The sequence below is a fragment of the Ylistrum balloti genome, unplaced genomic scaffold (assembly GCF_031769215.1).
Source record: "Ylistrum balloti isolate Yb309-2 unplaced genomic scaffold, AGI_CSIRO_Ybal_v1 Utg369988, whole genome shotgun sequence".
Classification (NCBI taxonomy): Eukaryota; Metazoa; Mollusca; class Bivalvia; order Pectinida; family Pectinidae; genus Ylistrum; species Ylistrum balloti.
Window position 1 is genome coordinate 150,968 of NW_026782072.1, and position 24,113 is coordinate 175,080.

The 24,113-nt window shown below is 35.1% G+C and overlaps 1 protein-coding gene across 1 annotated transcript; it reads right to left on the reverse strand.

Moving 5' to 3' along the window:
- Positions 1-807: 807 nt before the first annotated feature.
- Positions 808-22,298, reverse strand: LOC132547918 (forkhead box protein O-like). Its single transcript, XM_060211725.1, has 2 exons — positions 21,951-22,298; positions 808-2,515 (listed from the first exon to the last, which is right to left on the reverse strand). Exons 1-2 carry the CDS (start codon positions 22,296-22,298, stop codon positions 878-880), a joined length of 1,986 nt encoding a protein of 661 aa, XP_060067708.1. The 3' UTR covers positions 808-877.
- Between the last annotated feature and the right edge of the window lie 1,815 nt (positions 22,299-24,113).

Genomic DNA, 24,113 nt, shown 5'->3' on the forward strand with positions numbered 1-24,113 from the left:
CGGTTATCCTATTATCATTACCTCTGAGTCAAAGGCGGATGTAGTCTTGTCATAGGACAATGTATATAATTTGTGCATTAGTCTGCTGAACAACAATTGAAATGGTGGGCTTAATATCAGACATGGTCTGACTGCTTGACAAATACAGTACACTGTGTTGAAGCATAGGTCTATTAATTATACAATAAAACATAGTATATTACAATAACTGTATTTACTCTACAGTATGTTGAAGTATCAGAATTTGATGTAATTCAACATTAATTTTGAATCATGTAACACATAAGTGTAACTTATTCAAAATAAGAACTTATTGATATCACATAGGCATAAACACTGCAACTACAGAGTGCCGATCTACATTGAACTACGACACATCAATACAGTATGCACCGACAATAAGCACTCCTCTTCACAACACACCTTCTCTTCACAACACACCCCTTCCCAATGGTAAGACATCTTATAATGTTGTCTACTTGGCTGCAGGGGACTCTGGGGATCGCAATGTTAATGAAGCCACTTTTGTTTCACTGCAATACAACATGATTCTTAATCAACACAGGTTATTTTTTATACTCCATCTCTGACATACAAATATATATGTATGCATATGTACACTAATTCTGTTTGTGGCATGGAGTACAAAGGTTGAACTAAGACAAGTGATTAGCCCAACTAATAACAGGACTGGCTCTTCTGGGGAGTTTCACACAATAAGGCTCCCTTTGGTAGTATCCTGAAGCACAACACTGGAGGCCTTGGAGACCTGCCATATGTGAGCAGGATAACACACAAAGGTATGTATGAACTTATTTTTCAGCTTTCACTACAATTGATGAACCACTAACTATGAAGTCCTAAGCTTCAACCATCATTATCGTACCAAATTCTGAGTGTCTGTTCCAGAAGTAGCCGTGGAGCTGTTATTTACTGTATCAAAGTTGAAATCTAAAGTGCCTTCAAGACTGAGTTCATGTTGGAGCACCTGTTCCATGTCGCATCCCAAATCAAAAAAGTCAGCTTCAATTTCATTAAGGGAGTTAGAGCTGGGAGCAGTGGGTGGCATATTGGCCATCCCCTGTTCCTGAGGTGATATGTTCTGTCTATTGGATGATGTTAGCACAAGTTGAGGACTGTCAGAGGACTGACGAGGAGCACTGCCAATATTACTCAACAGACCTAATTGCTGCTGCTGTTGCTGAACCTGCTGCTGCTGTTGTGTTTGTTGTTGCTGTTGGCGCATGGTGGAGGCAACATTGTTATTGATTCCATTAAGACCAGGAGCAGGTTGTTGTGGCCTCATGTTGAGCTGCGTGTTGCCATAGCGCACATTGTACTGTGGCTGTGTGGAGGGCGTGGAGGACATGGGCATCTGTGGGTATGGGAGTGTTTTCTGCTGAGCCAGACCTGAGTTTTGTGTAAGGGCTGCTCTCAACAGCGAGTCTGATGGTGCCTCAAGACACTGCTGCAGGATGGAGTGTTGCTGGCGACTGGTGAGCTGTGGGGACAGTTGCTTGGCTTGTGGGGAAGGAGAGAACCCCACCCGACTGTCGTATTGAGAGGGGCTGATCTGCTGGCAACCTTGGGGAGATCTGGCTGGAGAGGACAACTGTTGTTGTTGGGTGTTGACACTAAGCTGACTGGAGCTAGGGCTGATACGGGCTTGTTGCAGCAACATGTCTCCAGTGAACAGTCCTGTATCTGTTGTCTGTCCAAACATTCCAAGGGTATTCTGCTGTGAAATACCTAGGTCCGAAAAGTTGCCATTCTGTGGGAGCTGGTCCACACCCTGCTGCTGTGGGCTGCGGCGCATTGCGTCCCTGTAAGGGGGTGGGGCAGGCATGTTCCTGTACTGAGCATCATCATAGTTGGCACTTTGATTACTAAACTGGGACAGATTTACATTGTCACTAGTAGGCATAAGCTGCTGTTGTAAGCTGGACTCTGTAAGCATTTCTATATCACCTTCCAGGCCCCCCAGTCCCCCACCATTGTCAATACCTAGACTGAGGCCACTCTCCCCCAGCTTCATGCTGTCAACAAGAGTGTCCACCAGCCGGTCATACTGTCCCAACTGATCGTAACTAGGCACAGTCCCTTCTTCACTTCCCCATGGAATAGGCGACATAGGTGGCACCTGGTTGTCATGGAGATCAGGCTCAATGCCAGCCTGTATTGGGGAGAGGCGGCCACAACTACTGGCATTTGAACTTGTCCTCTGTCGGAACTCTGGACTAAGCTGGAATCCCAGTGGAGAGTCATTAAGATAGTCGTCCGTAGTGGACGATGGACTGTTATTATTCTCTAGAGCTGCACGTAAAGCTTCCACCTTTTTCTTTACCCTTCCCCGCCTTTTCTCATAGCTTTTTGTTTCCATGCTACCAGCACGTCTGCGGGGTGTTTTTCCAGGTTTGGCGTCTGGGTTGATGACCCACCAAGAACTCTTCCCTGTGCCTTCATTTTGAATTCTCATAAAGCGACTGTGCAAGGACAAGTTGTGTCGTATGGAATTCTGTGAAAAGAAAGAAAAAAAGTGGTAAACCAATGTAATGGTAAGAGTTATTCACAAAAGAATAAAATACAATCATACAAGAATTTTGTATCCACCTGGCATCCATCATATTATGTAAGAGTGTTTAGGTATTTTTGGGATCACTTTGTTTTTTTTTTTTTTTTTTGGCAGTCTTGTAGTAAATGAAATAATGTGATAAGTAATGTGTTGTAAAGATTCCATTCCATTATCTCTGCTGGACCCACTAATCCCTCCACCCTTACTAGAGACCCATCATTTCCTATCCTTTGTGTCACAAATGCTAGATCCAAGCCTATTTTTAAACCCTTATAACAATGCAAGCCTATGTTAAATTGCATCTTCTAAATAATGAAATCCCTTTACTAACTGCTGTACATGTCATGTTATCAATAGTAGACAATTTATATCTGTTACTGTAAATACATACCCAGGTATATGCACCTAACAGAGTGAAATATGGTGAAAATATAAGTGCAGTAAAATCTTCCTTTGTCCATCAACCTTTGTATATATACAACTTGGAAAGCATTATATCATGGTGTGAATGTGTGGACACTTTTACCTTAAACCTTGACCAATGACCACCAAATTTTAATGTACGTTTTATGTGATACTTCATTAATAATGTTAACTAAATCAGTTCAAGGATTCATGGTGTATCTTGAATGTAACTTTTTGATTTTGAAAGCAGTGAAGTAAGACCTTAGACCCTTCAACTTTCAGCAATGATGTTTTGAGTACTATGGTGAAAATATTTATATGAAATATGTTAAGGGGAACACAAGCTTAAGGCTGCTGACAACACTGGCACAGAGAAATTGATCACTGGCTTTTTTCATTGGTTTCTGGATGGAGCATTCGATTTTTGCTTCAGTTTGCAAAGACAAGATGCTTATAGGGCCTGTATCGCTCACCTAGCTTCTAGCTTTTTGTTTGGCTGAAATTTCTTTATCCAAACTGAAAGAAAAGGAATTCTAAAGGTTTATATTTATTTCCCCATTGTGAATGCAACAATTTAAAAGACTACTTCATCAAAGAATGGTGCATGCCAAATTAAAGCAGAATACTGTCCTGTTCACCCTAGGATGCTTCAGACCAACTTTGGACAGAACTTTGACATTCCCACAGAAGCAAAAGGACATTCTCCTACCTGGCTCTCTGAGATAAAGGTTGGACAAAATCCAACTATTTGGAGAGAAGAAGAAAGATTTTAAAGAATTTGCTAAATTTCCACCTCTTGACCTTTCCCCTCTGGCCCCGGATTAGTGGGGGGTTAAGACCTATCACTTAAACAAAATTGATCAGGGAGTTCTCTTTCCTCAAGAATGCTTCAGGTCAAATTTTGTCAAAATCCACTAAGTCTTGCATGACTAGAAAATTCTGATGGATGAGAGATGGGGGCCTCAGTCCTATGGACTAGGTGGGCTTAAAATTGATGAAATTGAAGAAAATTTTAAGGAATATATTGCAACTTTTGGGCATTGGTTTTAAATATGAATATTTCAAAAAGGACCCATTAATGTCCTCAAAAAAAGGTTCCGGATCAATTCTTGTATACCCCTCTTCACTAAGTTCCGGGTACACTGATAAAATTGTACTGGTACTCTTTCACACTGTTATTCCAGTTTATTTTTCTTTGCTTTCATAAAGTCCATGGCTGCTATAAAATTTGGTATGCCTTATGCCAAGGTCTTATACTTGCATGTATATCAAGTTAATTTTTATGTTTATTTCAAAGTTAAATAGCAAGTCTAGCAAGGAATTTATCAATAGCATTTAACTACAATTTATATATATAAAAAGCTGTAATCATGATCATACAATTTGTATCTGGTGAAGTGTAAGTAGATGTGGTGCTTCAGCCATTGCTCCAACTGTATTTTAAAATAATGCATCATTTATAAATAAGTACAGTACAGCAAGAAGGTGGTCATTCAGAATGCATATATGTTTCTTTATCATGTTATATGTGTACATGTATACACAAGTTAGTGACACAAGACATGTGTATATATGTCTGGCTATGATGTGTAATTATATACACACTAGGCAATACACCAGGTACCCACATGCCTCGAGATTTGTAACCTTCACTCCTGGCAGAAAGTTCACTATGCTAGGTCATCACATCGAACCTTATCTACAAAAGCTATTTATAAAAATGGGCTCCTGCTTAATTCACCACCAATACCTTGTAATAACATTACAGATAGAGGGCCTCGCTCTGATAAGGGGGTCACCATTGTATGCTCAGGACATTGTGCTCCCTGTCAAATCTGACAAGTGGCAAATACAGGCAGTAAATGTAGACATGTGACATCCTGATCACATCAAGACAATTGTCCCCAAGACACCATGCCTATAGTACATGTGGAGGTGTGTGTTGCTAATATCATTATATTTGTGTGACTAACATTACCATGAATACATGCACATGTATCATGGCCAGTGACCGGATAGTGCCCCTACTTTTTGGCAATAATCTTTGATTGTGGTTTAAGATCAAGACTACCCATGGTCAGTGACCAGATCAATGTAAATATTTTATATACCTTTGGTCTTCCTTGCCCTGTGATCATTGGTTAAATCTGACATAGCACTCCACCTCTGGCCTATATACTACTGGTCTGTGATCAGTGCTACTTACACAGTTCTCAATATACAACATCTACTAGACTGACCAGGTCTAGACAGTACTGTGTTGCAGACAAGGGAAGGAGTGAAGATGTATATAACAAGGCTGGTATACAAACTAATTTTGCTGTAATTCAGCTGCATTAGGGCAGTATTCTCTCAGTTTTGACACCTGTTCTTCATCCTTTACTGTGAGAAGGAAGTAAGCTTTACTCTCTGCTATGCTGTATCAATCAAGCGTGTACCACACATTGTACTCTCAGTCAAGACCATGACAAGATCAATCATATCAGAAGTAAACACCATACAGGTAGCTATATTGCAGGTAAAAGAAACAGCAATAAGCTAACCAATACTGGTAAATACACCTAACCATGTATAATGAATGGGAGGTGATGATTGGAATATGTGAACAACTGGGAGAGATTCATATATGTACTATTGTATGATGACCTGGACAACATTGAACAAGGCAGACTTTGTCATTTAGATCTATGTTGAACACTTCTCCATGTACACATGGTTTATTTCTTCTGGAAGGGACAGGATTAGAGAAATTTTCAAACTCATGAGAGACCCTGGAAAAAAGGTCTCACTCTATAACAGATATCCTTTTCTAATGTAAAGGTTTGAATTATATAACAGATCACATATTTTAAACAAAATGCATTAAAATCCATTTACATATTGTTATGACTTCTGTGAAAAATATGTTCACTATCTGCTTCTAGCTTTTGGTAAAAACATGAAAATTTGAACCATCACAAACATAATCTTTAGAGTATATATACCATAAAAGCTCAAAAATAAGATGCTGATGATTTCCTCTAATAGTAATTTAAGAAAATGAAGCATTAGTTATATCATTTTTATTGATGTTATTTTCAGGATAGACTTCATGGTTGGTGTGTCTTCAAGTTTTCAGCATAACAACTTTCAGTAAAAGGGAACTACAATGTGTTTATATTTGAAACAAAGATAAAACCCACTGATTTCCCAGAGAGGAGTAGGGGATGATCCAAAATTGCATTAATATACATGTAACAAAAGCATTCTAGAGAATGGAACACCAAGTTGGTCATGTTTATGATGCAGTCATATTCCTACATTCCCTTAGGGGAAGGGACACTTGAAAATTCAATAAACTTTTAGTACCAAGCGTCTCTAGATCAGACAAGATGTATGGCCATCAAAATTCTGAAGCAGAAAAGATAGTCTATATATGCCAGTACATATACATAATGCATCTTAATTAAACTGTGACAAGAAGAGCCTTTCTTCTTCCATGAAGTCCCCCGGGGAATAAAGACTTTTTTTTCTTCTCTCAACCAGAGTCAGCAGTTCTGCTGTACATTTATTCTAGACACAATAGCTAGCCAGCCAGCCACCACTCAAAATCAATACAACTTCGACTCTGGCACGTCTAGCATGTCCCTCCAATGCTATACTCCTTTAGATGATCATTTGATCTACCATTTCACTAAACTGGCTTCTGTAGATTAAAGCTCCAATATATGCAACTTTCACAGAAAAGTCTAACAGAAAAAAAAAATCGATTAAAAGCATTTTGTCTTATGTTTGATAATGTTAAATACAGATATCAATTAGCTGTAATGATAAAAATTGAAACTATTCCGATTAAACCAGGAAAACGTTCGGAATAGCTGCGGCAGATAGCTCAAAACATACTTTCATGAACTGCAGTAATTTGTCTAATAAAGAAATACAATAGATTATATGACTGTAGATATATTATCTGTTCATGAATCTGTAGAATCTTTTGAACAAGATGATTCAGACATATTTGTGTTTTTGCTTGGTGGCAACAATCCATTTGCAAGGAAAATGAACAGCCAGGCATGACTGAATGTAATGCTTACTAATCCAAAATTCTCATGCCTATTTGTATGATATCAATTGAAACAGAATAAGAACATCAGCCTCAATAAAATGTATGTGGTTTGGTGAGATTGTGTAGACAAAGATGTAGTTTTGGTTGGTGCATTTGTAAATAAGTATATGGTCTTTTGTCTTATCATGTTAAAAGATGTATTGATTTGTGTATGTAAAGGTTTCCTGAAGAAAAAAATCTCCATTTGAGGAGGAAATAAAGATTCAGTCATTCATCAATTTACGTCATTGTAGTACAAAGTAACTTATCTGAGAAATAGTGTGTTTATATTGTTATCAAAATTCACTCTTTGCAAATATACCTTTATTTAAAATCGTTGCTGAAAATGTTGGAAAATCCCCTTGACATTTCCTTGAGAGGTTGGTATTTACTGTAAACATGTGTATGTCCTATATCAGACTAGTTACACACTGACCCCCAAATAACTATACACATCCATTATACCTGTTTAAATGACCTATACATCACACTCGGACTACACAGCAAGCCTTGAATGACTATACACCTGCATTCTATCTTTGATATGATGTCATTTATACATCCCACTCAGACTACACATAAAGCCCTGAATGACTATACACCTACATTCTATCTGTGATATGACGTCATTTACATGTCCAACTCAGATTCCACATTGAGCCCTAAAAAACTATACATCTGCATTTTATCTGTGAAATGACGTCATTTATATGTCCCACTCCAATTACAGCGAGACCTGAATGACTACACCTGCATTCTATCTTCATGTGAGACTTTATACTTAACCTTTAAATGTGCCTTAAACTATATTAGAGTATGCAGATTGGTCACATAGTCTTTTCATCATGAGGCAGGTTTCTGAACTTGATACAACATCCTTCAGTATTTGGAATGGGACCCATGGCCACTTGTATTTTTTTATTACTTTATTTGTTTCAGTATCCCCATAAAGTGTTTCTTAACAGATACCAGCCTAAAATGTTTTAATGTTGAATTTGCATACCAATAAAGTGAAAGTTTTTTTCCGGGTACATTTGCCAAAAAATGCATATATTGGGGCTTAAGTATATTTACTACAGATCTTATACAGAATGAATTTTATAATAATCTAATTGAATTTTTGTCTGGTGATAGATAGCATATTGTACCAAACACCAGATAGCATATTGTACCAGCCAACCTAAAGGCTCCTTTATGCAATTGAACAATGCCCCCAAAGTGTTCTTAGTCCAAAATTATTTTAACCATATCATCCATATCTTGCAGAAACATATATATTGGAAAATGAAGCAAGGCATATGCAGAAATATTTTTTTATCACAACATAATCTTTAACCCACACAAGTGCACTTGCCTGATAGTGTCAGCACTAAAACAAAGTGCTCTTGGCATCAAATTTTAAACAATTAAATTCTAATCCATTCATTAAAACTAGTATTACCCCAAAACAGAAAATTACTGATGATCAGTGCTTGGGCATTTATAGGTTTATCTACACTAGAGGGAGTAAGCACAGTAAACCCTGAATTCACTGATGATGAATTGTAAACTATTGATAATTGGAAGCTAAGAAAGACATTTTACCTGGTGTGATTTTCATATGATCCAAAATGTATCTTGTCATGTAATTACCATTATTGTATTTGAGACTAGAGTGCAAGGCGATGGACTGGAAAATTTAGATATATGTATAGTTTATCTAACAAACCCACAATCAGAATGTACTTGATATCATGTGCACCTACATGATTGTAATACACGTACAAGTCAAGACCCTTATGTACATGCTAATACTTCATCCGTTGATCAATCCACTTACTAATTCCACCTACAGTAACTTCCTGAGCCATGAGGAAATCATACTTTCAGGCAATAAAAAAATTCCCACGGTACACTAAGCATGAATCTAACCAGATCGAGCTCACAGGACAAATATACATTTAAAGTCACTTTCTAAATGTTGATGAGGAAATATAGGAGACCCTAAGAGACCTCATAAAACAAGTGAATAGATATAAACATATCTTCAATGTATGGAATTATTTCTGATGGGTGTTTAAATGATTTTGGGTTGCAACTGTAGCTGAAGTACAATGACAATGATTCAGAAATGGAATTTTGAATTAAAAAATTCAAACGACCTTAAGTACTGCCTCAAAAGTAGTATATGTATTTTGTTGAATAGTGTAGCAGTTTTCAGTAAAAAACATCAATTACAGCCAATATACTTTAAAAATAATTGACAAGACGGCTGCCATTGGAAGCCACATAAGAAAAATAACAGCACTTCATCAGGACCTTTTGTAAATTTTTTCATTAAGCTTCAATGAAATTAAGTTTAATAAATTTTCATGGTGCCAAAATGAGTCACAAATGTTACATACATTAAAGCATAGGAAAGTCTTACTATGCCATTTGTCGTCTTCATAAATGACTGAAATTTGCAGGCAAACCACATAGCACACAGCATGGTTCAGTAAATGTTTGTCAGCAAATGGCAGCTCTGTCATTTACATGGGGTCATAAATGTCATAACAAGACAATGCTTACTTCAGCTTACCTATAAATGATGCTATCTTTTACTTATTTATTGTAATAATTTGATTGAAATCAAAATTTATTATTGACAGTATATATAATATGCCGACAATACTTATGTAATTTACGTAAAATTATACCTTTTTTCCATATCTAAACTACTGCAAATATTATGTGTACATATAGGTGGCAAATCTATTTTACAAGCAGTATTTTATGCAGAAGCAGATTCCTACAATGTATATATTGACCTACAGGTATATTTGAACACTAACACAAATGATGAAGGATGACAATTTCTGACTTGTGCCAGTTATTTGGGCCTCAAACTCGCAACCTAAAGCACCAAATCGCCTTGCCAAGAAATTCTACAACTTCCCAACCATTGTATGTTTGGAAGTTGTAGTGAACAGACAGCTAGGAATTCTTGACATATACATTGAAGCAAATTATAACATATTGCCTGATATGAATATACATGGATACAAATTGTTCATAAATCACACTTGGTTACAATTATGTCAAGATATTACAGTATTTTCTGGATTATAAGCTGCATCTATTTTCCTCACAAGTCATGTGTGTGACTTAAAATAAACCCAGGAAGCATACTATGTAAACCAGTATGAGAGTTTTTTTTCCTGCCCATCACGTGTTTGTGACTGTAACAGATCGTCTAGAACCGTCATTTGCATTTGTATACAGGATGATTTAAAGATTGAAATAACAATAACATTCTTGTGGATTTAATTACCGTATTTCTCCGCCAATAAGCCCAGGGGGCCTGTGCATGAAATTGAGTAAAGAGTAGGGGGTGGGCTTATTGCCGGATAAGAGCCTATACCTGACCGATATCCTCGGTCGCCATCTTGGATTTTTCACTACTGTTATCGATGAACAAATCTATTCAGGCGAACGAAGACTGGTTACTGGATGATTAAAATAAGAACAAGAAGAAATATATATAAAAACAGGTTTGTATTAATTCCATATCAAGTAAATCAAACAAATACAACAAAATCACCATAGCACTGTCAATGAGTCACACACGTTCATGAACGATCGAAACCACCGAACAGAAGAGTCTCGTCGTCGGATTCCTCTGAATCAAACAGAATACCATCGGCCCTGGTACCATCAATGTCCTCCTCAATGTAATTATCATTTTTAATGTGAATCACAACATCTTCTGGACTTTCACCATTACTTTGTAGCCATAGTAAAAGTTTGCAACATATTTTTTGCATTCTGAGATCAATAGATCATTGGGTTATAGGATAAAATCTAGAATGACAGCCATGCTTGTTTCGAATATAAATGGCTTTGCTTAACTTCGTTTAATAATATATATAAGAATTTGGTCAGCATGCTTGGGCCTTCGTTAATATTTAACAATACAGACCCTGATGGAGAGAATTGAAAGAATGTTTAGTAAACCACATGTAACATCATGCCCTATATCAGTGCGTAGACAATCTGTGAAGGCCCCAAAGCCAAATAAGTTTGATATTTGCTATATTATGTTTTTTAATTACATCAATAGAATAAAAAATTATCTTTATTCAATGATTGTATGTTCGTAAATAGATTTTCTTTTTGATTCATCTGAAAGTGACCATAGATTTACTATATAATGATCAGACAGAAACAAAATCAACTGCTTATCAGTCGACTAGCTAGATGTAATAGTTCTTGTAAGTTCTGCCCGACACCTCCCTGTAGAGTAAGTAACAGTACATAGGCCTAGCTACCACCACCGCCATACATACACTGTACTGATGTAGGTGCTGACCTGTATATAGTCCTTCAACAGGGCAATGGCCTGCAGCTACACACATCACTCGTCAAGACAGAACTGTATAATAGATGGTTTGATTAGGAAAAACCTAATTACAACCTTCAGTATGAAGCATACCAATGATTATGGCTACCAGCATCTGCTTCCATCATGATGCACCAATTGACAAATCTGTCTGGTTTCTATTTTACCAGCTTTCCATTATAGTCTACAAATAATTTATATAATGTAACACTACTTGCCACCCTATATCACACAAGCTGTTAGCAACAGCCACACATAGTTCCCCTTATCCATGTGTGTGTAGCTATATGGTGCCTATAGATCTCATGATTATGTATATATGATATCATTACTGTTTTACACTTATCAGGATACATATCTGTTGCATTATTGATCTTGTCTCATAACCATTAACTTGTGGTGAGTGTAATATGTTTCAATATGGAAGTGTATATATAGATCAAATTTGACGTCACATTGATGGGATATTTTTACCCAATGTATTCACTTTTAAAAGCGTGATCACTTGATAAAACAAACCAAGACTCCAGACTAGCTATACATCTGCAGGTGCAATACAAAAGAGCATATTCATACATTAAATCTGTTTAAAGGAGATTCATGTAACGTCTTATACGTTTTAATTTTACTACAGTGAGAATGACAAAACATTAACTACACACCCACTCCCACTGAAAAAAGTATAGAATATAACAGGTTGTCAATGAAAAACTTTAAAAATTTAAGGCAATGTACATGTTATTCTGGGATTGGTTGACCAGCACCATATATGTGGTAGTGATTCAGTATAAAGGTAAAGTCATCACACAGTCAGCAGTACAGGCAAGGGAGAAACCTGGAACACATTGTTGATGACCACCCGACATGTTTATTACCATTAATCACATTTAACTGACATTTTATCAAGACAAATTGATTTCTACTATAATCCTTCATTCATTTATTTCACTGTTCATAGATTCAATACATAATGTACATCATTTTTACTATATAATGCACCATTTTTGCTCTATGTATCATTATATCAACTATTTTTTGACGAAACACCATTAAGTTGCAGAGTATTCATTTTCATGTGACTGAATTTCACTTTTTAATGCCCTATGACAAGTCAGTAAGCGTGAGGTCTACTTAATTTCCAAAACGCCTTCATTTGTCATTGACCGCATTGTTGACATATTGTTTCTACACAGGGGAGTCACTGATGGTGAGAATGACAGCTTGGATGGAATCTTTTTCACTATTGCAGAGGATTTGGAAATATTTTTTTAAAAGTACTGGTTGATTCAAATAGTGAAATACACAGGATATATTGTGTTCCATGGAGATTAAGGAACCAAATAGTTTATTAGGAAACTAACGGCATGATGAATGCCTGATGGCAAGTTCGTCTGAAAGTTTAGGCACAGTGCAATACAATGATCAACTATACCAGCACTACTGTGCAAGTGTTTTTGACTGTAAGAAAACATTAAATACCTGTGGTTAGCAAGTAATGGCTTATCATGGTGTCTCTAATGTACATGCATATCTACAGGACATCTCAAAAAGATCTTTAAAATTAAAGAAAATTCAGATATCATTTCATTCTCTCATATAAAAGACCCTAAAGCATCTATACATATCTCGCTCTAGGCTATTAATCTATTAAATTATACATTAAAGGTTACATCACTCACATAAAAGGATGAATTTGAAATTAACCAAGCTTTCATGAGATATATATTTATCCAGATTCAATACCATATATCTTTCTGGTATGTGAATTTCAGGAAGTTCCTGGGTATTTCCATTAATACTGTATTTATATATGTAGAATTGAAACTGCTGGAATATAAAATTATGTGACTTAACACCCTCATACCACTTGATTTGGGCATATAAAAATGTTTCAGTAGCAGCTAAGATATTTATAAAAGGTGATATATGTGTTAAATATCACGCATTGTCCAGCCTTACAAGGTCCTGTTTGGTGAGATGTAGTTACTTGACATTTTAAAGCGCTTTCCTCATAAATTTAAAGAGATACATAAAATGGTACATATGTAAGAAGGTACAGGTGTACTTTGCATTTAAACATGTAAACCAGCCACTTATACACCTGTAAGTACAAAAAAAAGACATGAAAGCTTCATGCATGAACATGCTTGTGAACATAATGAAAATCTGTATAAAACATTAACTTAACTCTTTGACAGTCACCTCATGCTTAGAACTAATAAATTAACAGTGTCTACCAAACCATGAATGTTTATTGAGAAGGCTTAAAATTCATACGAAAGACATGAAGAAGCATTAAAAGTCAGCTTTCTATAAAAATACAGGAATAGTATATATGTAATGTACATTGCAATGTTTGTATACTATATATATCGTGTTCTATTAGAAATTGTATACACACTGTGTTCTATCAGAAATCATAAATGAAATGTACATTATAATGGGTGTATAATATGTTCTATTAGAAATTGTATATGTAACGTACATTGTAATATATGTATATCATGTTGCATTAGAAATTGTAAATATAAATAAATAAACTTTGATTTCTTTAGAAGTGGATGTTTTGTAAATTTATTTCCGAGATAACACAACTATCAATTAATACCGATTGCAACACTCTTTGATCCAAGATGGGCATCATCCAGACATGTAACAATATATAACAGTCTGGATGTAACAATATATAACAATGTGACAGTATATAGCTGTGAAGGCAAGCAAATTGCAATCATGTTTCCTACTATCAACCTCCAAATTTTAAGCAACCATGATATATGTGTCACTATTGGGTGATAGCTGGTTTTATGTATATGTTAAGCCTTTATGTAATAGATACAGTGCAACTTCCCAAAACCAATCCTTCTCACCTTTTGAAAACAAAGAAACGACAATGTACTGAACGATGTCCTCTTTAAGATATTAATGAAAATTTTTCTAATACCGACGTATTTCCATGCCAAACTAATCTAGTGTCCAAAATGATAAAAATATTACAAAAACACTTCAGAAACCAGCCTTACCTGAGCTTTACCAAAAGCAGAACATGCTTTGTGAACAATACCTATTCAGATTGATTATAATTAACATTATAAGTTTTGTTTATGCCAGGATGAAATCAGATTGCCAAAATCCATCATTTCACTGAAGTAAGAAATGGCTATGAGACAAATTAAAGTGAAAATGCATGAGTGCTTATATGTAGAGGTAGACAGTTACAGTTTTGTATCTAATTTGTCACTCATGGAATAGGTAATTTTAACATGTACAAAATGAAAACATCAAGTGTTGTTACAAAAAATAATTTTGTTGCACTGATCAGCAAAAATACCCAAGTCATCAATCAAACAGATTTGTTGTAAACACATTCATGTAACCAAAACCACCATCTGACAGGGGGCTAGGTTTAATGTGTAAGGTGTAACTAACTGCCAATATGCAGTTTTCTTTTCCAGATAAGTTACATATTGTAATATGTATATATGTGTATCTTTTTTTTCTGCGTAATCACTTTTAATTTCTTTCAGCATGTTCATGAGCAATGGTTAATATTATGTACTGAACAGAATCAGATCAATTACATCCAAGTCCGAACCAGTCAATATGTTCACTTTTGCAAACCCATCATTCCTGAACTGGACCAATATTAATGTGACGTGGACATTTTGGAGAGATTCCTCTGAATAATTTTCATTTGTAAATCAGTGTCATAGATTTTTTTATATATATTTGCACTTAACCTTTTATGTATCTAATCAAAATTTACTGTTTAAATGTACCTGTATATTAACTCATGTTTGCTATATTGGAATATGTAGATATATAAATTCATATTCCTATAAATGCATTTCAATCTTAGCTGATTTGATCCAAACACTCATTTTACAGATTACAGGAACATATACTTAACCATTTCAGAAAGGTACTTATAATCTGGCTGATAATGCAAAGAAAAGTCTTGTTTGTTAGACACTTGACTTTGACATATTCTCAGGCATAGCCCAACAACTTTCTAAAAAATGCCCAACTCTTGAGAAAGCAGGTGTTTTTAACACTTAATTTAACACCTGCTGCATAAAATTTTAGCTGATACAACTATTGTGCGCTTACCTAGGTGTTTTCTTGCTCCAAAATGGCATGTTAAGAATGGTATGACCACAGTTAAACTGCCATTTACTACAAGTCTGGTGTGATTTCTGGGCAAATACTACCTCAAACCATTGCACTTCCTTTGTCAATGCAACAACATTTTGTGCGTGCAGCAGTCTGCAAGATTCTACTCTCCTCACCTCATCACTCTGCACCATCCATAATCATATTGCAGACAAAATCAGCACTTATCTAAGAATAGAATATTGTGCCATTTTCGTACCATTTATGGCTATTATATAGTGACATCATAACCAAATGTATGCAGTGCAAAGGGATGCTGTGCTTTCAAATGGTAGCTTTTAATGCAACCAAGTCGTTGCGGACTGTTTAGAGACACACAACCAGACATAATTGTTGGGAAGAAGGAAACAGCTAAAAGTAATTGGGGAAATGAATCGGGTGATGTCGTTCCTTGGTCAGTGCTTATAGGCAAACCCCGATAGCAGGGCTAAGTAGTGAGTTTAAACATAAAAGCCATATTTGTCTCTCACCACTTAAGATTAAATGTGAATAAAAAGGATAATTATTGATAAATATTGTTTACAAAGAAAAGATAAATTGTTGTCTTTTATTTCTCTTGATCTAGATTTAGAAGGCAAGAAAGTAATCAACTGTTTCCAACAAGCCAACCTCCATGGATTTTAAATACCCTAGTACACATCTTTCACTTTCCTTTGCTGTGGGATTAATAATTTTCAGGTGAAATGAATCTAAGTGTTGGGATCACCACTGTGTTTGAATGCACTCAGCTCGTTGGGTTAAAGTTTCCCAGGTTTACTAGTGAACCACAGCTCCTTGTTTAAAAACTATACAGCTACATACACACGGCACCTTGAATTTATCAACTGTTTGCTCCACAGCACATACATGCAACAACCTAAGCTATAAATAACCCTGCATGTAGCTTGCTACTCAAGGAAAAAGTAGTCGATTATTTCTGGTGTTTTCAATACAGAATCTTTGAAATGTGCTTATGTATAGAATCTTGGCAATATGGCCAAGGGTCTTCCAGCAGATGACTTGAACTGGAGTTTAATAGCATATATTTCCGCAAGTATACCTTGTACAACTTCCCCATATGGTCAGATTACCCAATTTATTCAAGATGTACACAGATCACTTCTTGTATAGCCAGTCATCAACATAAAAATTCATATCATCATATAATTTATCATTTAATTATATATATAGTGCAAGAATCCATAAGTTGCATATTTGAACACTTCTCTACTATTCATAACTTCATATTCAGAGTCTCACTCACCAAGACAGGCTGGATTCCTTGACTAACAGTTAAGATTTAACTTATTGTTGAGATCTTGTCAAATTCCGTTCTGATACCACCAGGCATTGTAAGATTATCATCATGATGTTAATTAAAGACTTCTGGAGACATTTCATAACAAGCAACGGCAATCATTTTTCAGTGCCCTTTGAATTGTGTTTACATTTTTTTTAGATGTCCATGGATCATCAAACAAAACGAGTATCAGCAGTATGCGGTATCCCTCCTGATGACTGACTACATGCATGGTGACAACACATCCTAGTCACAGACATGCTTGTCAATTAGTGGTATAAACTCCACTTAATAAAGCACCACACAATTATCTAATGGTTTCTGATTTCTGATAGAAGATTTTATCAAACAAACAGGACAGATGTAAAGAGCAATAAATAGTTTGAGGGGTGGGGTGGGGTGGGGGGGGGGGGAGTCAGTCCTAGTGGCATACATATTCTACATAGTCTAATGTTCAGAATTTGTTGGGGACAATCTATATCAATTATAGATAATATAACTGGGTTGTTTACTATAATTTATGTATTGCCAAATGTTGTGAATCTGTTTCATATTACCTTGTTGGTGTACATTTGTTTCAATCCCAAATATATTCTGCTTGTGGCCATATATTTACATGTCAATTGATCAGGGTTCAATTTTTTCAAGAATCTTCTTTAGTTTTACTGAGATAGAGAACCATATCCTTGAAAACTCTGAAGAACCATTAGAAATGTCTCACATACACTATACACATGCAGTGTACATAATCCACAACATTTACCTTCGCATATTCCAATTTCAATTAAACTTTTTCTCTAAAATTGTCATGTGGAATGCTGACAAAAGTCTAATAGTCCTATATTATTACTTGAAAGCTACACAAAGGCATTCCAATCATAAACAAGGATGGCAGTTGTTCTAGAATTTGACCTATAAGAAAATGACCTATCGATCCCAGGATGCAACAGACTATCGTAAACTTTGGCTATGGCTTCTGAAGCAACCAAAAAATTTCAGAAGATATTTTTGTGATTTTTATTAAAAGATATGATTAATTAAATCCACGAAAATGTTATTTTTATTTCAATCTTAAAATCATCCCGATTACAATTGCAAATGATGGTTCTAGACAATCTGTTTCAGTCACAAACATTTGATGGACATGTACGCTTCCTTTTTTCGCCCGCATATAATCTGCACTGGTGTAAAAGCCACATGCCCTTGCCTAAAAAAATTACTGGATTGATTAAGACATTCCAGATTTATCTTTGAGTTTAGATTAATAGAGCTAGAACAATTATGATAATGCAAGAAACAGTACACTAAGTCTTTGATGACTACAAGGATGGTTGTGTCAGTGAGATCACTGAGTTTGGCGCAGAACTAAGTTGTATGTCTGGCACCAATGATCATATGAGCAAAACAGGAAGTAGGTTTCAATTACCAAATGATCAAATAGTATGAATGTTTGTTTTTGATTGCAGTCATAATGGCATATCATTTGGTATAACAATTTCTGACTTGAAATACTTATTGTATCAATGATCACACAGTCAATGTTGGCTGTGAAGGGAATTTTTTTTTCAATATTTGATGTCTTTATTTTTTTCAAGCCAGATAAAATGCATGTTTTTTTCTCTAAACATTAAACCAAAGCTGGCATGTGATTGTTTCATCTAACATCAAATTAGAGTTGACATTCATCATAATAAAAACCATATTTTTTTAGTATTGTTTTGTAAAATGCAAGTTGTGGTTCTCTCTTGACACTGTACAAGGAGCATGCCCCTTGTTTGAAATGAAATCAATATGAATGAAAACAAAAGCAAAAATCTATTAAAATTATCGAGTTCAAAAGGAAAGCAGGACACAATGACTCAAATATCGAGTCTCAAAAATCATTGATGTAGTTAAAGGTTTTACTTCCAGTAGATTTGGAATCAAATACAATAAATATGTTTGTGTACTGTTGTACAGAGTTCAATATACTATCATTATTTAGTTCTGCCCTTAATTCAGTCATCACTCATATCATGTCGAGGCAATAGCATAACCAATTTCCATTAGACATTGGCCTGTTGATGTGACTGGATTTAACAACCATGGTTCTAATCATCAAAGACAGTGTACCAATTTCTTGTTCTCTTCAAACATTGTCCTGTTTCTCGAAACTTTAAGGTTAGTCCTGACCAAGTGTACACCTAAAAGACAATGCATTTCACAAATATGCTAATTTTTAAGTATGTTCTGTTAATTTTCATTCTTTTCATTTTATAAATCAATAGTCACTTACACTGCATCAAGTAATCAATCATTGATTAAAATTGACTACCAGCTAAATACTGAATTAATTAGCTTTACATGTTTCAGGGTTAATGAATTTCAGGACTACATGCATTTGATATTGTGTGGTTTTAAAGGTTTTTACACTGAATAAATGATATATACATGTATATACTCTTCGTTGATCACACACACACATAAGAGACCCTATTCTGCTGCCCCCATTATTAATGCTCAGTGGCTAAGAACAGTTATGCAATAGAAAAAGATTTGGCAAATATTCAAATTTCTGTCACTTCCCACAACCATGTATGTGTATTAGGTGTACAAACATGTGTGTATTCACATCAATACCTTGTAGTGCATACAGTGTACCTAGTTATATCAATGTAGCACAGGTACAATTGTGTTATCAGCAATTACTTAAAGAGCTATTTAGCCAAATTAACGGTAAATATACCACCAGGTGAAACCTTACCATATGTTAGCAAACTGCATGCAATATATATATATTCATTTAGCAGTGGATATATATAGAAAACACATGTGTCCTGATAATGGTTTGTTTACATATTTGCAGTGCATTCATTTGTGTATCAACATTACAGTAGAAATTCATGTTACACAACAAAAACTTTCCATACTTGCAGTGGCATTTCTAAATAGATGCTGTGAAGGGGACTAAATTCTGTATAAATGGTGAGTTTGATCCCTCTTTTAACAAAGGAATGGGGCCAAACAGGGGAAACAGAGGAAAAGCTTAATATTCTTTTTCTGCAGAAATGAAGATCCCCCCTCCAAATTGGTCAAGATAAACATTATTGGGGTCCATTATATGGGAAATATAAAATAACCAGATATGTCATCCAAAATTAGCCTGAAACAACCTTGAGACAAACAAAATCAAAATATTTGTACTCATATATTACAATTCTGGATTCATGATTTTACGAGTCTCAAATTTTGAGGACCCACAATATCTCTCAGTAATGAAAGTCGTCAAAACTTTGGAAGAAATGGTATTTCTGCCTTATGGACTCACCACAAAAACCACTACACAAATTACTGATACTACATATTTAGAAACATGACAATATTTTAATGAATTTTCAAAAGGAGTACACAGTTTTAAATATCGCATTAAAAAGCCCAGTCAAAGATCTTGCAAAATTAAATGTTCTATACGGATAACATATTTTTGCAGCACTATAGCTGTTGTGCTTTAGCTCCATAAACATTGACTTATTAATCTCTTGCTTGATATATAGTTTTAACAGTCTGATAAGAAAATCAAGCTACATACTAAACTCCTGATATACAAGACGTGCTGACAAGTTCAATGTGTTACCAGACTAAATTTTATCTGTTTCTGCATCTGTTTCGAAAGACTGATTTTTCATTGGATTCCCATATCATAATGACTCTTCCATAAGCTTTAAAGTTAAAGTTGTAACATTGTAAAGAGCTATACACTGCAGAAATGCCAAAACATTTCTCACTGATGCAAATGTTTACACCATGTTTTGGTTATGCATGATTGGTCAAAAGCAGAAAGCGAAGTAAATTTGGACATCATTTTACTATCATGACATTGTGTTGCATTAATAATCAGTGTATCGTTACACTTCTGCTCTCATAAATATACAGATATTGTAAACTGGTAAATTTAATGAAATCTGTTTTTGTTGAAAAGCCAAAATACAACTGGTTTTCAAAATCACAAATTCTTTCGCAACAAACTAAATAAGCAATGGATCAGACTGATAAACATGGATATATAGAAACTTGATTTGACCCAAAATATTTGTCAATGAAATATTTTATATCTGACCATGAGCTTTGACTTGCTAATTTTAACCTTTCATTGGTTGATTTCTCATATGATATCAGTCAATAATGCTGTATCATCCTAACAGAAATGAAGATGTTTTGCTGTAAGCGATTTTACATTCATTCATAGTAACAATGACCTTGATCATTAAGCTCAGGACCCGAAAATCACTCCAACGCAAACACTTCCTTAAAAACATTGGGCATAGTTTATGTGCAATTTGCCCAACTAAACTAAGGATATTGTACTGAAACAGTCAAAGACTTATAAAGACAATTTGTTTACCATACGTCAATATAGGGCCCTTGCATCTTCAATGTGGAATCATAACTAGTTCTATGTATAAATGAGTTTTAAATTTTGTCTCAACATGGTGCAACTTCAATTTCAGTCTGGTTGATAAATCAGATCAGCTCCATTAAAGTCAAAGGTTTAATTACACATTTGCACATGGTGTATTTAACCAATCAAAATTCTAGTGACAGTTGGGTTACAACCTAATACAAGGGAGATGACATGTTTTCTGAATCTTAATTTTTAATTGTAAATGAAACTTGCACTATCAGTAATTCCTGGATTCATTTTCCTTTTCATTTGAAATTAATAATTCTAAATCTGCAGGATTGACCTGACAGCAATCGAGGTTGTAAAGGAAACTGGTTTTTTTAAGCATTGTGCATGTCCAACCATAATAAACTTTGACCACGCCCCCTTTACAAATCAAAACAATTTCGGACAATGTATCGTCTGCAGCATTCATAGAATATAAAGTACGTTAAATGATATTTTCATGAACCCGTCAAATTATAAGACACCCCGAGTATCAATGTGTAGCTAACCAACCACGTGGTTGTTCTTACCAAAACAAATCGATGTGAACGGCACATACACACACACCACTAGGCCAACTCAGTGGTGGTTTAAGATTTCTGTCAGCTAATTGAGCGAGCTATATGTGCTCATGTCATGTTCAAAACTCACCTTCCAACCTGCCGAGCTTGTGTTGTCCCCTTTATCTTTAAAGTAGGGTACATTCTGGACCATCCAGTCGTAAATTTGCGACAGTGTAAGTCGCTGTTCTGCCGAACTTTGTATAGCTTTCGTAATTAGGTCAGCATACGAGAGATTTCCCCACGCATTACGTCGAGATGATGTCTTCTTGTTTAAGGCGACATTTTCTTGTTTTATTGCATTTTCTGACGCACATTCGTCTGATGCTGGTGAACTTTGAGTATCGTTTATCGGCTCTTGAGGCCTGCAAGGCCAAGTATTGCTCCTGGCTCTCGCTTGTGGCTCGAAGTTCGGATCTATTTCTGGTTGTGCGTCCATTTTGGATCCAAAGCGAGCCACAGGGAGAACGCCAGAATTCAAGCAGATTTACTGCCCTTTCGTATTATCGATGTATCTCCACACCGTATCATTGATAAGATAGTAATCCAAAATCACAAAGTCTTCATAATATAATCCATGACAGCTTCCATCGCCTTCATCCACACATGTATCACAATCAAAACATTGACAGGTAGAACTCGGCTAGTAGCTGCATACATAGGGGGCACCTGATGACGTATTTGTTGTCACGGGTGATTTGCATATTCTGCGCAATAGATCTATGCGCATATCACAACACGGGTTGTCGTTCTTGATGTAGGCAACAGAAATTCGTAGCAATGCATTTTAAAGTGGCATTAATAAAAATAAAAATATGGACTTCTCAATGCAAGCGACTCATTTAATTGACTGTATTTGTTTATTATTAGGATAATGGGACATCCTGCACGACACTTGAGATTAGTTGTACAGTTGTGTACTTTACTCATATACACTTACCTAAAATCAACTAAGTTGTTATTTAAATTGACCAAAAGGGTTAATATTTCAGTAAATTGAAGCACATTTATTGCAAACTGTTAGTATACCACATGCATAAAAGGGCGAAAATGCGATACTTTGTAAAACATTTATAAGATATTTCAAGTTTATGAGCAAATTTATTTTCAAAGTAGAAGAAAATTTTATTTTGTTTCAACTGACACGATAAATTCCATCACCTACTTAAAATATAGAAATAAAAAGAAAGCATGGTTAAATGAAGGAGACTGATAGAAATCAGTCAAATAACAATGGTAAGTCAACTTATCATTTATCCCAGGAGTATTTTCGTTCCATATTTCATTTCATTTATATAATATATCTTACTTGGATAAATCAGATATGGTATATAATGTATAGGATATTTTACAATATATATCTTGTAAACTATATGATCTATCTTGTATAGGAATTTCACCAAAAATCAAACTAAAAATATCTCATAGGTTATAAAATATATCTCGGCGATCATCTTTCTTTCTGAGATATCCCATCATGGATGCTAATATATTTTGAGATATATATAACATGAGATATCTCATATATTGTACATGATGGGATGTCGTGTAAGATATCACATATGCTATATTATCTATCTAATATGATAGTCTCGTCGTATATACGATATCTCGTATGGGAACGAGACTTGGCAAACTGTAGTCGAATTCCTCAAGTAATGATGCGGAGTTGTTGAATGTGTCTATGGACAATAAGAGCCGGCTTCAAGTGTTTTTTTATGACCAGAAACACGTGCTGAAGAATCGTTTCCACTGATACAGAACAGAACAATCAGAAGTGATCCAAATCATTCTTGGGGAAACTTACGTTTTCCTTTTCCATGAGCTCTCATTCATTATATGGTATTTCATAAGATGTCTTACATAATTGATATCTTTATCATATGTTTATTTATTACAGATATCTGATTTAATTTCTATATGAGGTATATTATATATAACATAAGATATATTATATAAAGATATCTGATCTAGACATGTAAGATATCTAATTTGGTATTTAGATACATGTATTAGTAAAACATATAAGATGGTTCATATAGTGTATATTACGTCTTATTTGGTGAAACATAAGATCAACATTGCGGTTGGAACAAATGATAAGTGGGCTTACCATAAGTTTTGGTTTTGAGGAGTCGTCAGTGAAGCTGATTGAAACTTGGGTAGTGATTGACGACAACATTTTGAAAAGGAATAAAGCAAAATGTTTGTCGAAGAAGTGAACCAGCAGTACAAATAAATAAATTTCATAACT